The sequence below is a fragment of the Neopelma chrysocephalum genome, unplaced genomic scaffold, assembly GCF_003984885.1.
Source record: "Neopelma chrysocephalum unplaced genomic scaffold, ASM398488v2 Primary Assembly neopelma1_76, whole genome shotgun sequence".
In the NCBI taxonomy this organism is placed as follows: domain Eukaryota; kingdom Metazoa; phylum Chordata; class Aves; order Passeriformes; family Pipridae; genus Neopelma; species Neopelma chrysocephalum.
The window spans coordinates 9,963,969-9,980,010 of NW_020897737.1; the positions used below are offsets into that span (position 1 = coordinate 9,963,969).

Sequence of the window (16,042 nt, forward strand, 5' to 3'; positions counted from 1 at the left end):
ACTAATGGACCTGGTTTGTCTGTGCTCTAAGTCGGTCAGTCTGCACCTGAATATGTCTACTAATAACTGAGTGACAATATCAATTTTACCTGGTGACTATTTCCTAAATACTTGCATGAGATATGTGCTATCATTTCAAATGAATGCAATGCTGGCATGAGCATGGCTGGGCCAACTCTCTGTATTTTTATAGGAAACTAAAGAGTTCAGAGTTTCTGGCATGGATTGCAGGATGTCATTAATTATTTTTTTCTTAAATTATCCATGACTATAAAACACAGTGGAAGTGTTTCTTAGTAGGAGAGATCTTATGTTACAGGTGAGGATGGCTACTTTTTTGAGGCAGGTTATGCTTTTCTTTTTTTTTTTCATAGCAGTCCCTGCAGAGGAAATTGGCAACATGATCTTTGTGCTCCTGCTTGTGCACATTAATAGAGCAAAGATGACTTTCAAGTGCTGGTGTACCCCTTCATCTTTGTTTTCACTTGTTCATATTTTCACTTTATGTTCCATTTATCTGTAGCTGTGCTGTCAAGATTTCTAGAATATAATAAGCTGTGTGATATTCTCATAGCTCTGGAGCTATTTTTAGCTGTAAACAGAGGATCTGGATCAACTCAAAATAAGCTGACAGCAATCACTGTATGAGCCAGAGGGTGGAGGAAGTCTAAATTATGAGATGACAGTACAACATAGTTGTGCTTTGCCAAAATGGTCTGTCATTCCGAACCGGTATTTCCCTGTCAAATTCTATTAGTACATTATTGCAATTTTAAAACAAACAAACCCCAAAGTTTTACCTTGAGTGGTGCTGAAAAATTTTGATCCATCAGATGGCTAATGTGCATGCTGATTAGACAGGGGTTTTGGGGTTTTTTAGCTAGTTCGTTTCGGGGACAGGAGGGTTGGTTGGCTGGGTTTTTTTCTGTTTGAGGGGTTGATTGTTTGTCTATTTTTGCATAGTCCTGTCTGTGCTGCATGTTTGCAAACACTGAGTGCAGACACAGGAACCTTAAAAGTAGTGTGGAGTTTGTTTTTAAAAACCAAATCCGTTTGGTATCACTAATGACATCGGAAGAAAAATTGAAAGTTTATTGTGTGTGCTTATCCATGCCAGTTCTTATTTTAATCCTTAGTAGAAATGCCTTTTTTGTTTTCCTCATTCATTTAAAACAACTTGCTGACATTGCTTTTTTTTTTTTTTTAACTATCTTATAGTTTCTGACTCACTGTATCTTGCTCTTCTAGAAGGAGTTCTGGAAAGTCTACAAAAACGGACTTCAGGGAGAAAGTAACACAGGACATACCTGGTATTCATTTTACCTTGCGTTTCCATTAATCATTGGCCTTTTCGTTATCCTCATTGTCATTTTTGTCATATGGAGATGCCTGTTTAAAAAGAAAATGCGTAGACAGTCGGTGTACGTGCACAGGGGAGCCCACGGTGACGGTGCTGTGGCTGATGGCAGAGGCCCTGTCCCGCCGCCCCTCAGCATTGTTCATTCCCCACAGGAGGAAATGTATGAAGTCAGTGGGCTCTCCCCGGGAGGTCTGAGCTATTCGGATGCACGGTCGGACTCGATATCCACCAGGCTCTCAAACTGTGATCCTCCTCCTTCCTATGAGGAAGCCACTGGTGAGATCAGTGTGAGAAGAAGTGACACTGAGCAACATTTAGATCCACCCCCGCAATACGAAGACATTGTGAATTCCAGCTCAGCCGGTGCGATTGCACTAACTCCCATTGTCACCAGTGCTAAGTGAAACCAGAAGAAAGCCACGGACCTTTTAAAAATCAGTAATCATTTTGTAGCACTTTATCTTGGCATATTATGCATTTCTGTAATTTGATGGACTTGTACAATGGATTTCACTTTTTATTAGGTTCACTCGTTCTTTGGGTTTGGGATTTTTTTTCCCCTACAGAAGGTCTTAAAAGATAAGGAATCTGTATTGAGAGTGTAGTGCAGATACAAGTGTGGTGCTCTGTCATACTTCTCAAAAGTACCTCTGTTTTGGGGGATGTCACTTGTTTTATTCTGAACATGTCCACGTTCCCCACAAGATTTGTGGGATTCCCCTCCCCTTTCTTACTGCAGACTGTCATAATTCCCTGCAATAGGGAATCCTTAAACAACATTTTAATAGTTAGTTACACTAAAGGGGCCTGATTTTACAGTATTGCCTCGTCTGGTAGGTTCTTTTTTCTCACTTGGATTTTTGTTACATGATGAACCCTATCCTGGACCCTCAGGAGGCTGAGGGCAGGATGCCTTTGTGTTCAAACCAGGATTTCATTTAGAGAATGCTGGTGTAATAGCAATAATTTCAGAGTCCTAGCAGAAGAGGTGTGTTCTAAAGCTTTTGCTATTACAGCTCAAAATTCTGTAAATGTTTAGAAGCTAAAAATTCAAAACACTGATTAGTGGATTTAATAGTGTTTGGTTTTGTCTGTGTTCTGCCTTTCCTGTTTTCCCGTGTGTATTCCAGAGGTGAGAAGTATGCATGTTAACTTTAGAACAAGAAAGTTCATGCAACAGTAAATAATGAAATACTGAAATACTCAAGAGTGGATAAAATCCTGGTCATAAATTTTCTCCCATAGTCTTCACTGGGACCAGGATGTTATCTATAAGCACATAACCCAAAGGTATTACTTTTCCTTATAAAAAGGAAAAAGGAAAGCAATTCAGTGTGTCTTCCTTTTTCCCCCAACTATGAAAACCTTCCTCAAGGTTTCCCCAGCTATGAACCCCTTCCTCAAATTCTGATACTCTCCTGCCTACTTACCTGTACCGTGTGTGCACCTTGTATTGGTGCCTTTGGAAATCCTTTGCAGAGAATATAGATACCTTTTTGCAACAACAAATATATTCATTGCTTACCCATTCCAACAAGGAATTCTAAGAACATGCAGGCATAACCCCAAGCATTAGTGTGGAGTGACTTTTTGAGGATGAAGAGATGGATGCAAATTATCTACAGGCTTGTACAAAATTTCACCTACCTGGTTTAGATGCTGATGATAGTTAGGGTGGTGAAAGTTCTAGTGTGGTGATTCCTTTTTTCCCAGCTTGATTTGAAAGTTCATTGCTTGATTTAACTTCTGAATATTAGTTTCAGTTTTCTTTCTTCCCACACCAAGGTAGTGTGGCATTAGCTCAGTACTGTTCCATGTTCTACTATTCAATCAGCACCAACTGAAGTGTGTTTGGCCCTGAAGAACTAAATTATGTTATGTTGGCTTTCTTAAAACAGAAACACAAACTGCATCTTGTTTCAAACGCCCCAAATGAAATGCCAGTGCCATACATTTGAAATTGCTCTTAAAGTCCATCTCATGGGGGCTTGGCCCACCTTTTCCCAAAGGATTTTTATGGACAGAGACTGGAAAAAAATATGTGATCATAGATGAGTGTGTATATGCACACTTTGGTAAGAATTTGATCTGATGTACTGACAAGTGGAGTAAGGATTTTATGATTAATTTAATGTTCTCATTTTTGACAAAGAGTAGGTTGCCAAAGTTGTCTGCTGGGGATCTCCAGTTGCTAAGGCAAGTTATGTTAGAGTTAATAGATGAACCCCTGGCCAAACTCCTGACTCCGTTGTCAAAACTGTAACTCTTATTTATGCATATTATATATAATAGATATTGGGCAGATAAGTATAATATTTTGGACACTTGTAGTAAAAATTGCCTGGGTCTTGTTTGTGGGCTGTCTGACCTTTTCTTTTGAAGTGGTTTTAGCCCTTGTGAATCCTGAATTGCCACTTATAGAAGTTAAAGCTCCTTTTCTACTGAGCACAGTTAATAAATGAACTGCTTTGGACAGATGTTACCAAAACAAAGTGCCTCATCCCAACGTGCAGAAACCACCTCAGAAAGAGCTGGTACTTCAATGTCTGTGCCATATTGGCATCTCCTGTGCCTGCCAGCACAGATAGTAATTTTAGCAGTAACTTTCTTAGAATATAAGACTTTCCTGTAGGAAATGCATGGAGATCACCCATTTCACACTAGATTGTTCAGCAGCAGTTGTCATCCCCTGAACATGGGCAGCCTGGTTTAGTAGTTTAGAGATGAGCTAGATCCCTTTTTTGTTTGGCTTTTTTTTTTTTTAAACTATATTCCACTACCACTTTTAAAGGCTTCGTTTCTGGTTCCTAGATTGAATATGTTACTTTATCCTGTTACTGTATCCTGTAGATACCTTTGTGTGCAATTCAAAATTGATGCTTGCTGTTCCAAAAAAGTCACAACCAAATACCTAAAGTGATCTATAAGTAAAATTTATTGGGCTATGCCTTTTCCATGTACATGAGCATGAAAGCCATTGTGGGCTATACATTTATGTCTTGGTGAATAAATTTCATAGTTAACAAAACTGTGTGGGACAGTTGTGCAAATTCATTTCCTCTGAGACATGAACAGTTTTCTCCATGTTGGAATAATATCAAATTACAAATTGTTTTGTTCTGTTTTGTGAAATGTGGGAAAATAGCTTAGTCTTGTGGCTGGCTTTTCTAAACTGATTGAAAAATAAAATTTCATTTGTACTGGGGTTTTATACAGCTTGTTTGTTTGTTTTACCTATCCTGTAATTGCATGTCATGCAATAAATATGAATTTATAGTTGTACCTCTCTAAGGTTTTGCAACTCTGAATGCAGTGCTATCTTGACTGATGACATGAATAGTCAGGATACTGCCTTTCCCACTTCTGAATGTAACACTGAATTTCATCTTGTATTAGGACTGAGATGATTTAGCTACTAAAACTAACTTAAATGTGTTATGGAAATTAATGATTTGCTTAGATTACATTAACATTAGTGAAGGTTGTTCTGTCTTCACTGGATGTAAATAACCTCTGATTACAGTATTGCATATTTTAAGGGGGTTTGGTTTACATTAAATTATCCTATTTAAACATTTTTGCCTATGTTTATAGAAAATTTTTTGTAACATTTGTTTTTCGATATGCTAAATAAAATTTTTTAAGATGCCTCTATTGTTTCAAAATATCAATTCTACACAACTACAATGAGAATTAACTGTGTATTTAAGTGGTCTTTTAATTTGCATTGCTCTATGGACTTAGTTGCATGAATCAATTACTTTTATGATATAAAGTATCTATTTTTTGTAGCCAAGCAAGTATATTCTTTCAAAATTCAGGCTCAATTTTAATCATATTTGTGAATTTGTATAGTTTTCAGTTTTAAAAAAAGCATCTGTTCTAGCCATAGCAAAATAACAGTCACAGGCTGAGGGAAAGCAGAAATTATTCTCTCTTACAACAAATTGAAAAATTACAGCTGAGTGAGGGGACAGCTCTTGGGCAGTTTTTACTCCACAGGCAGCAAGGTTGATTTGAAACTTCTTTGAATTATTTGAGGGCTAATTCCAAATTAATCTTGTTTTTCAAGCACTGTAATTGGGATCAGAACTGGGTCAGAGGATTTCTTCACATTGTCTCATTGGCTGTTTTATAAACATAAGCATATTCCCTTTTTCACTCACTGACAATATCATGGACTAACCTGGAATTATTAGAAGTTTTTTTCAGCATTAAATATGACCAGTGACATTGTCAGGAATTTTTTTAAAAGCACAAAAACCAAATCTTCTGTAGCAAAAAAAGTGTTTTAAGTCAGAGGACTTAATTTCGAAGTCAACTTCAGCCATTTGAAAGTGATTGCAAAATTTTGCCATCATTTCTGGGAATGTCATAACAGTGAACAAAACCAAAACCAACCTTGCATAATGACCCCTGCTGGAAACTGAAGGTCCCTGTTGTAGTCAACAAAAACTTTGTGTCATCCTTTCTCGCTCTGGTAGGCAGGATAATGTGTCCCTGGTATTTTTGGAGAGGCTGGTGAAGCCTGGAGGGAGGTGGGTGTCTGAGAGTTTCATGGACACCAGGGCAGTTTTTACACTGATCATAACAAAAGGGCAAAGAGAGTCTTTTGAAGCAGCAGCGTGAGCGTGACTTTCCAAGCTGTCACATCCACAGTGTAGCACCTTGCTCCCTTTGGAACGTTTCTTATCCAAACAGGACACTCTGCCCTGGGTTAAGTGGCGTTTGCTGTGCACGTACACGTTTGTGTCCTGACCGTACATCCATCACCATGGGCTGATGTGTTTGCACATGGCTCAGTGCATGATTGCCTCTGCATGCCTGGCTCCCAGCTATGGGAGTGTGGCAGATACAATGTTAAACTGGTATCATGAATCTCGGTGTCTATAAAAATCAGATCATCGTGCAGGTTACTGGTGATGAATGTTCATTATTTATTGTTTTGCACGCCCTGAGCACTGTTCTCTGCTGCTCTAAATCACATTGATAGATTTCTTTTTATCTTCTGCATAATGTGAGAGTTGTAAATGTCTCCTAGTGCTACTCGCTGATTTTTAAAAAGAAAGAAAACCATGTTCAGCTGAAAGCACAGAGGTGACATCTGTACTATTTCATTGCTTGCTGCACACAGATTTGATTGATTCGCTACAGGGTAATTGAACTTTGAGCTTTGCCAGAAAGTTGAACTACGCTTTTCTTCTACAGGGGGATCTCAGTAATTGTATTTTTCATTTGGCAGTGAGTTATTGAATGCTAAGTAACAAGTCAGTGCAAGAAAGGCCTTGCTTATATTCTCTTGACCATGTATATATCTAACACATGCAGCATGTTATACAGCACTTGCTTACCATTTAGCTTTCTGCAACAATGCTGTAACATTAGGACCTGTGTTCTCTTTGCCTGTCCTGTCTCTGGGTATCACACAATAAAAGCACACTGACTGCTGTGCTGTTTTCCCCTTAGAAACAACAAAACCTAAGAATCAAAACAAAAATTTTCAGTGTGACCTGCTGTTTCCTTCTCCACTTGGAAGAATGGTATGTACCTGCATCACTCCCAGGTTTAGCTGAGGAGCTTAAAGCAAGGACGAAACAAGTGCTTAAATCATTTTGATACTTCCAGCAATGAAATCTCTGCATAGGGAATTTTCTGTACTAGACTGTCTCCCTGGCCTTTCCTGTGATGTAGAATGTGTTTTCCTGCACAACAGACCCTGGATCGATTCCATAGGTCAGAGGGTCCTGATTTGATTTTTCCTTAGATTTTTCTTTATTTTGTTACTCAGCTTTTGCCACTGGCAGCGATGCTGAGCACAAGGACTCAAGTTGTTTGTTCAATGACGCTGCAAGGTCTGTACATATGTGGATCTGCCACCCAAGCTCGCCTGCTCTCCTTCCCTGTCCCTGACATTGCTGGTCTGCTCCCACCTGGGCCAGGCAGTATTTCAGTGCTGGACAAACAGCCAAGGGGATGAACTCAGGCATTTGGGGCCAGGTGCAGGTGTCAGTCTGTGACACACAGTGAGGCACAGCCTGTTACCACCTGAGGCCTTTTCACTTCCAGTCTTAATGCAGCCACCACACGTGGGTTGTTTCCAAGATTAAAACCACTGCAGGCAGCATTTCTTGCCAGGACTTTCTGTGAAAAATTATACTGTTGAAGGAAAGCAAGGGCGATGTGACCAGCTCAAACATTCTCCCCAGCTGGCACCCCTAAACTCTCTTAGCACAAGTCATTTATTTCCATTTACTATTAGGATTGTTATTTTTATCTCTTCCTTTTATTTTGTTTTGTCTGCTTTTCTGTTCATGGTTCTGTTCTAACCATAGGTTTTTCTTTACAGGTGGGTGAAGGTAAAATATACTGGCCCTCTGAAAAAAAACCTGACATATAAGAGTTTTCAAACTGGGGGTTTTTGTACGTACCCACCTCACTAGCATATTAAATAAAATCAAAATATTCCACACAGATGTCTGCTGTGTCTCACAATAGTGATATATCTCAGTATCCCCTTTTTGTGTGTAGTCTTGTGGGCTTGTTTCTGAACATTATGTTGGTGTCTCTAAATGTACTTCTTCCATCCTACAGCTGTTTAAAATCGCGGTTTGGATTGTTTCCAACTCACCTACAACTTCAAGAGTGTTAGCAGAAGTATAGTAAAGGCTGAGCACTCTTGAACATTCATTTGTTGGTAGCATAGGCAGCATTAAGCAAATTTCTCCGTGACTGCACCTGAGGAGCAGGCAAGGTTGAAGGTAACTATCAACTTTAAAATGAAAAGACCTTCCTTCCATGAAGAAAAAATGCTGACCTCAAACCTAAGCCTGACTGCTGCTCTGGGTGTTCCCAGATATGTCCAATATTCATGAAAAGCTTCATTTTTCTGTTTCTAGGTGTTTTGGATGTTTTTTCTCTTAACTTGCTGACTTTTGCATTTTGTTTAATAGCAGTGCTGAATAATGATACGTCCTTGTTCTATTCCCCCTAATATATTTCACATGCTCTTATATCAAAGTGCATAACAGTTGATACTTTTATTGTGCAGATTTATTAAAAGAAATGTAGGTTCGAAAATAATTTCTAAAGTTATGTTCTCGTCAATTTTTTTTCAGCCCTATGAAATGTTATTTGTGTCCCTTTTCTTACCTAATTGTGCTACTAACCTTCATTACCTTTCAGCCTTTCCACCCAGGCAGCTTGGCTCTGTGAAAATGCTCCTGTCTCCCTCATTGGTAGAAGTGTTTAAAAAAGGGATTTCTGTCCTGCACAGTACTTTGAGATTTCAACATTTACTGTTCTGCATAGCACAACATTGACTTCCTGAAAACTTCACAAAATCATGATACTAGTGCCAAAATACTCAGTGCCTTGGGGCTGTCAGCAAACCCCCAGCCCGTAAGGAAGGCTGACTCTTGCTCTGACCTTCACCCACAGCCCCGGAGCAAGGATTTCAACTTGTGTTTCCTCCACTGCAGGGCATTAGGCTGCTTTGCACATTGAACTAGTCTAGCAGTCTTCATCCTTTTTCAGACTTCAAAATCCCTTGAAATTTTCTGTAGTATATGCAGATCTCTGGGTATAGCGAATTTAAACTACTTGACGTAGACTTAATTTACTTATTAGCTCCTTATAGATTATTGTAAAGCAGTCCAGTATTCTTCTAGTAAGGGATATAACAGGGCGTGGGTTTGAGCTGCTCCTCTTGATTTTTTGTATGCTGGTGATACCAACCTCGGTGTGATGCTTTATGGATCACAAATTCCATCTGGACTCTGAGAAGTCATTGCCAGTGCAGGTTTTGTTTCTTGTTTTCGTCAAAACTTGCATGGTTCCATGAGCAATTTTAGCTTCACTGAGTTATTTTTCAGTATAGAAGAGTATTAAAAAAAATTCCTGAGTAGCAGCAGTTGATGGTTCTGTGATTGACTACAAATATGTCTCTTAGCAACATGACGGAAAAAAGGTCCCCCCACGTTGCTCATTTGTCCAGACATTTCCAAATGGATGTGGTTACCTTGATAATAAGCCATCTCACTTCTCCAGTACTCCTTGCACCATATATTGTACCATACTGTTGAAAAGTCTTCTCCAGAGCAACATTAAAAGTATAAGCCCCAATTTCAGACTCCTGTTTTGGGACATGTGTAAAATGCCTTCCCAGGCAGCTGAGTAGTGCTACCACACATCACCAAAGCATTCACTTCCCCCTGCCCTGCCCTTTCCCAGTAGCTCTTCCATGCCAGGCCTGGCAAAGGATAGAGACCTGTGGAGTTTATTTTGCTGTCTGACAGAGGTTTTCAGAGCCAGGTACAGCCTGTGGGCCTTTCATCTGGCATCTCCTCTGTGCTGGTGACAATGACAAATTATTGGCTTGCTGATAGTCAACATCATTTTGATAATCCTTTCTTTGAAAGAGATTGCTGTAGTTGGTTGTGAACAAATGCTCTACTCCTCTTCCATGAGATTTCACAGATGAGGTTCTGCAAGAGGCTGCCCTGCTGTCCCCTGCACCTCCCCATGGCATATCCCTCTGCTTTCTCAGAGAGCCTCCTCAGGCTGCAAGGACACTGTGTCACCACCACAGCTGCAATCTGTGTTGATTTGAGGCTGGTTATCACTGAGCACAGACATGATGGAGGCATTGCTGTGTGAGAGAGATGGCAGGGGTGCTGTCTTGCCCCACTCCCGAAGAAGGGTGTCCAGCATTGACGGAGACGTGGCCATGGAGCGCAGGCTGCCGTGGCCCCACGGTAGCAGCCACTCTGCCTGGCTGCAACTGCATTTGACCATGAAGTAATGCCTCTGAGAAGCAGATGCTATCACTGTTCAGAGCTCTATTTTGCTTCAGGACCAGCCTATGGCAATGTTCTCCATGTGACCAGGGCTAATGTGGTAAGAACTGCTCAGCTACACGTGAGGCACTGCAGGGCTGTGCTGGCTGCCCCATGCCCTGAAGCAGCTTTACAAACCTGCTTTACAAACCCCTAAGCTGCCATGGAGCTCTCTACTCAAGAGATCTCTTCTCTCCATAAGGTACAGGCAGCAGCACCTTAGCTGGGTTTGTGATGCAAACAGATAGGTGAGCATCTGAATCTTTCCGGGTCCACAGAGCTGCCCCATCTCTCTTACTTGTGTGACCTTAATTTTAATTTCTTTGGGGCAAGTTCTAAAAGCTTCCTGTTTTGTATAAGGTTTTGAAGGGCATATAAAGAAATCATGTGACGGTGCCTTGGGAATGTTCCTGCCGTCACTGTCCAGTGCCTGATGCAAATTGTTTTCTTCACTTTGTTATTTAAACTGCTGGCAAGTGAGTTAATAAATTTTAATAGAATGCTACAGGGTGGGCTTTAGAAATCTAATTATTTGAAGGGCACTCAGAAATGTTAAGAGGTCTCTTTTAATGCCAAATCTAAAGACAGTGATACAATTAAATAATGGTCTCATTTTTTTCCTAAAAAAAAAAAGTTAGAAGAGAGAGAAAAGGAAGAGGCCAATTCAATGGGAGTAATTACTTTTGTAGTAGTTGTTAAAAGTCTTCCAAACCCCTTGCTTTTGTTCAGGTACACATATCTCTGGTATCTGTATTGTCTATATTTGAATCAAGTTAACAGATGTTTCTCTGTTTTGACTTGGCCTGCCTTTGTGCTGTGGTTGGTATCAAGAAACCCAGGAAATCCACAGCAGAGGACATCAAAATGAGAATATTGGACCAGCACACAGTACCAACCACCCTCAAGGGCAGCTGGAGATACTGGTCCACTAAACTGGATCGGCCACTGCAGGCACTGGTGGTATCTGTGTGAAAGGGTCAGCTTCCAGAGAGGGTTAATCAGAGGCTGGTTGGTGTGCATCCAGGCAGTGGGAAGGGAGGCGTGCAGGAATGCTGAGACTATCCCAGCAACCTCACAATGACTGTCTCACCTGATAGGTGTTTTCATTCCTTAGGATTTTTAAGTCATCCCTCTGCTCCCTTGGTGCTGCGTGTAAGGTTATCTCTACAGGGCAAGTAGATAAACTGCCCCCTAAAGCCAAGAGACTTGCAGTATTTTTCCTGTAGAAGAAAACAATTTCTGTCAACACGTCTCCTTGTCATTTCTCTTTTAAGCTTCTGTCAGTAACAATAGAGTTTGGCCTGCTGTATTCACCTTATGCAATCAAGGGAGTGGATTTCCATGAATGTTTATGTATTCACGTGTCAACTCTGCTCCACCCTGGGTATGACAACACCTCCAAGGTTAGAGTAGCAAGTTCTGTACCTGCCTCTGGCCTTAAACCATTAAATGTGTTGAGTGGTTGACTGTTGCTGTGGTTGAAAAGTACTGATAAAGGACTGCAGAGAGTTAAATCTTGCTGTATTTCAGCTGTTTTCCCTTTAGTCATGTTCGTCTTAAACTGAACACTCTTCAGAACACCTCTTCACAGATTATTTCTTTTTTTATACTTGCTTGTGCCAAGGTAAATTTATAATAGACGTTTTCTTTCATTTGTGTATAACCTTGAGAAAGACTCTTTCAGCCGATAGTTTGACTGACCTTACAAAGAACAGAGCTGAGCAATTTTGTTTAATCTCATCATGTTGGAAAAGATGTACTAAGAAATGAAAAAATTAAAAATGCAGTGGTTGTGCACAAGTCTGTTCTCGTTACATTTTTCCAAGTAACTGTTTCAAGCTTTTATCTGTTGTTGAGCTTTGTTTCTATGACTAATAAACCTATATTGAGACAAATAATAAAATATTGATTTAGCAACTTGAAACTTTTTCAACTGCCATTTTATTCAGTGCCCCCATAGGCAGCACAGCAGAATGGAAGTTTTATTGTGGACTGAATGAATCCAGTGGTTTGAGCATGACACAGTGAAATTGTAACACAGCAATAAAATCGCAGGGCACATTTACACCATCTGTTTCATAGTGGGAAAACAAAGAACACTTTGGTGATGACCTCAAACAATAAATGTGGATTTAGAAAAAAATAACAAATGGAACTTGTAATATTAGGAACAGTGTAAGATATTGTACATCCTCCTTCCCACACTGTTGCTCAACTGCAAAGTTCTCCCAAATGTTTCTTGGTTTAGGTGTCCTTAGCTGTTATAGTCTGCTGGTTTCAGGGCTCAAAAAAACATCTTTGACTCATAGAACACGGATTCAACAGATGTTTGCCTCTTCCTATCTCATCTATTGCTTTTATCAGCTTTCCATTTTTGGAGTGGGCAGGCAGGAAGAAAGTCAAGTCACATTGCTCTTCAATCAGTCAGTGACAAGAAACAAAGTTAAAGGGTCATGATCGAAGAGCAGGAGGCAAGCATGAAAGAGTTTTCTTTGATCTTTCATCAAAACAGTGTAAAGTCTAAGACATGAGCCCTGTGTTATCAGAAATTGGGGAAATTAGATTACTGTAAATTATGTAGTATGTGCGGAAAAGGTGTTTTTGTGTTTTCCTTGGGAAATCAGTGATGTAAGATAAGAGGGTTCTCTTATTCTGACCACTCATCAAACATTTGATATTGTGGCCCTTGTATTTTTAAGTAACCTGTGACCTGAAAGAAAGGGCCATAAAATACTGTCCTTGTAAGCTGTTGAAATCTGTAGATAGAGAATATGATTAAGATAAGTAATAAATCCTGTTATTAACTATTTTTGTTGCAAGGTTATAAATGTTATATCTACCTAAGAAATAAACATCTTTCTTCAGCTTCAAACTAAAAGAGAGTAGGTTTAGATTAGATATTAGGAACAAATTCTTTACTCTGAGGGTGGTGAGGCACTGGAACACGTTGCTGAGAGAAGTTGTGGATGCTTCATCCCTGAGAGTGTTTAAGGCCAGGTTGGATGGGGCTCTGAGCAACCTGGTCTAGTGGGAGGTGTCCCTGTCCAAAGCAGGAGGGTTGGAACTGGATGATCTTCAAGGTCCCTTCCAACCTAAGCCATTAATATGATTCCATTCTATAATACTTTGGTGCATGGAATCTCCTTCAGGGAGTTTCTTACTGTTTTCCATGCCCTCATTTCCACAACAGTCCTCTGTAATGTACGTGGATGACCTTCTGTAATGGTATCTGTTTCAAAGTCTGTATATTGACTTTTGGAGGAGGAAAGGAGAACACAAAAGATGTCAGGGTTGTCGAAACCACTGGTTTCTGGTCCAGCTACAGCACTGTGATTGCCTCAGGGCATCTGTGCACACTTCCAGTGGCTAAATCTCTCTCTGGCATGTCCTCAGCTCAACTACCCCATCCCCATTCCTAGTCCTGGTTCTGCAGCCTGACAAAAAGTGGCACTTTCCTGCAGTCTCCCCTGCATACTGCTGCTTTACAGAGTGAGACCTTCACAGCTAATTGCCCTGAGTCTGCCACCTACTTCTGTGAAGGGGGGTTGCATCCTTACCCAGCTCTCTCAGTTAGGGACCTGGTTACCTGCCTGGCACAAATTGGTGCCTGTCAGATATCAAATAAGAAGGATGGAAGCAACTGGGTTTGTTTGTGTTTAAGCTGCAGAAGCACAGTTTTCATTTTTTTTTATGGTCTTTGCCAGTTTTAAGATGAGAGCTTGAAAAATGCCATTAACATGAAGAATGGTCACAAGGTAATAAAGAAACAATCTTCTCACTTTAATGACTTGAGCTAAAAGCTAAATGACTGTAGCAGCTCAGATTGTAAAAGCAGTGGGAAATTTAATGAACAGTGACCCCACAGGAAAGTCAATCTGTCTATTAATGTTTAGTTCTGTCATTTCTTCTGAAAAGTAATAAACTTCTATTATATAATCTATTGGTTACAGAACCTGGGGTCAGGCTCCCGTTGAGTTTAACTCTGCCAATCTGCCTCAGCTGAAATTACTGACCTTCCCCATGTAATAGGTAAACATCCCAAGCAAGAAATAACTGTGCAGATACTCAGGGAAACAGTATGATTGTGAGGAAAGGAAATTGTCGTGAACTTGACTGCTAAAGCTCTAAATGGTTTTCAAATTCCCCTAATGATAAGCTGATTCAGCCAGTTAAATTATGTAAAATATAATGAACAAAATTGTGATTAGTCAGTAGTGGCTGATGCCCCAGATCTATAACATGTCATTCATCTGGATGCTCTAGAATACTTATTGCAAATCTTGTAGCAAAAGTGGCAATCAAGTAAGAGATAAAAATACGAACCTTTTTGCTTATGTTTAGCTATTAAGAACATGTATTTACTTAACCAGGTAGTGGCAAGAGGCATCTTGAAAATTGGCTGATTTAGAGAAGTGTATTTTAACTACAGGCTAAAAGCTGGAAAGCTCCAAACTTAATCATCCACACGGGTTAATCCTGTGAGCACAGGCCTGGAAGAGGCTGGAGAAGTCTGCTTCTGGAGAAGTCTGCAAGGCAGAACCTGCCCTGTCCCATGGAATTCTTCATTTGGGTTAAAGTTTCAGATTGGCTTTGTTGTAATCTTCTCTACTTAAATCAGAATCCGATCCTGTTTGGTTATGCTTTGTGACCAGCATGTTTGAGTGGCTTTGCACAGCAACTTGTCCTGTGAGAATGGGACTGTGCATGGTTGGGATGTCACTTTGGAAGTGACTGAGCTGACAAAACTCTTCAGCCACTCTTCTTTCTTTTTCCCAGTTAAATAGTAGCAATTATCCAAAGTCCAATCTCTGTCACATACATCCATCACAGTGTTCAAACTGGAGACTTATGAATTGGTTACATACTACATGTCACTTTAAATCTGTATTTTCTTCTTTACGACACTTTAATAAAAATTGTGTATGCCTATTTACATATGTTTCTCACAGATAACATTTCTTTAAAGTCCACTCAAGTTTATTTTTGCTTGAAAGCCTATTGCAATTTGTCTTCAAATATACAGCACAAGTAGAGCTTCACATTTTAAAAGTCACAGAACTTTTTATAGTTTCCATCATTTTTTCCCTCTTTTTTCTTTTTTTTTTCTAGGCTGGCATTTGGTTCTGTGGGCTGGAAAAACTGCTTTCCCCATTAGTAACGTCCTTTTCCATTAAACAAATCTTGTTGATGTAAAGGAAATTTTCCATCCAGTGGTTTGGCATTGCTGAAGATACTGAAAAGTTGGTACAAATTAGTCTGGAGAATGCCACTATTTTAATGAAAACAATGAACCTATAAAGGCTCATAATGGTCTTCAGGTTGCCCTGACACCAGGGCAGAGCCAGGATGGGGACGGTGACCAGCAACCACCTGAGGATGTCCAGGCATGGCTGGGGCTATGGGGCAGCTCCAGGGCCCAGCCAGGGCCCAGCAGGTGAAGCTGGGACAGCAGGGGCTGCCCCTAGACTGGGGCAGAAGCCCTCAGTGCTCTTCCTCACTGCAAGGATCCCGCCTTGGGCAGGGGCTGCAGAGCCCCAGGTGTCCTGGCCCTGGCCTGGTTTGGTCCCCATAACCAGCAGGATCCTCTTTTTGGTGCTGCCTGTTGCCTTCTGCCCACCCCACAGGGGTGTGACAGGGCAGGCGGCAGCACCGCAGCCTCCCAGCCTGGCCCTGGTATGACCTTTGCTCCTTTGGCACGCCTGGGCACAGTCCTGATGCACGACTATTTTTGCTCATGCTTTAATCTGCTTAACATTTTTACCAGAAATGTTTTCTCTCTCCTGGCAGAGTCGTGTGTGTTCAGTGTGTTCAGCCAGCAGCGGCCACTTGGTGCCCCCACGCTGGGCTG

At 40.6% G+C, this 16,042-nt stretch overlaps 1 protein-coding gene across 6 annotated transcripts in view; it reads left to right on the forward strand.

Moving 5' to 3' along the window:
- Positions 1-16,042, forward strand: part of PRRG1 (proline rich and Gla domain 1) — a 51,297-nt gene that overhangs the window by 29,587 nt on the left and 5,668 nt on the right. For all 6 annotated transcript variants that reach the window (XM_027688963.1, XM_027688962.1, XM_027688964.1 and 3 more), the window contains exons 4-5: positions 1,249-3,756; positions 8,756-8,758. In XM_027688963.1, coding sequence (XP_027544764.1) covers positions 1,249-1,764 — 516 coding nt within the window. In that variant the 3' untranslated portion in view covers positions 1,765-3,756; positions 8,756-8,758. The remainder of the gene's footprint in view (positions 1-1,248; positions 3,757-8,755; positions 8,759-16,042) is intronic.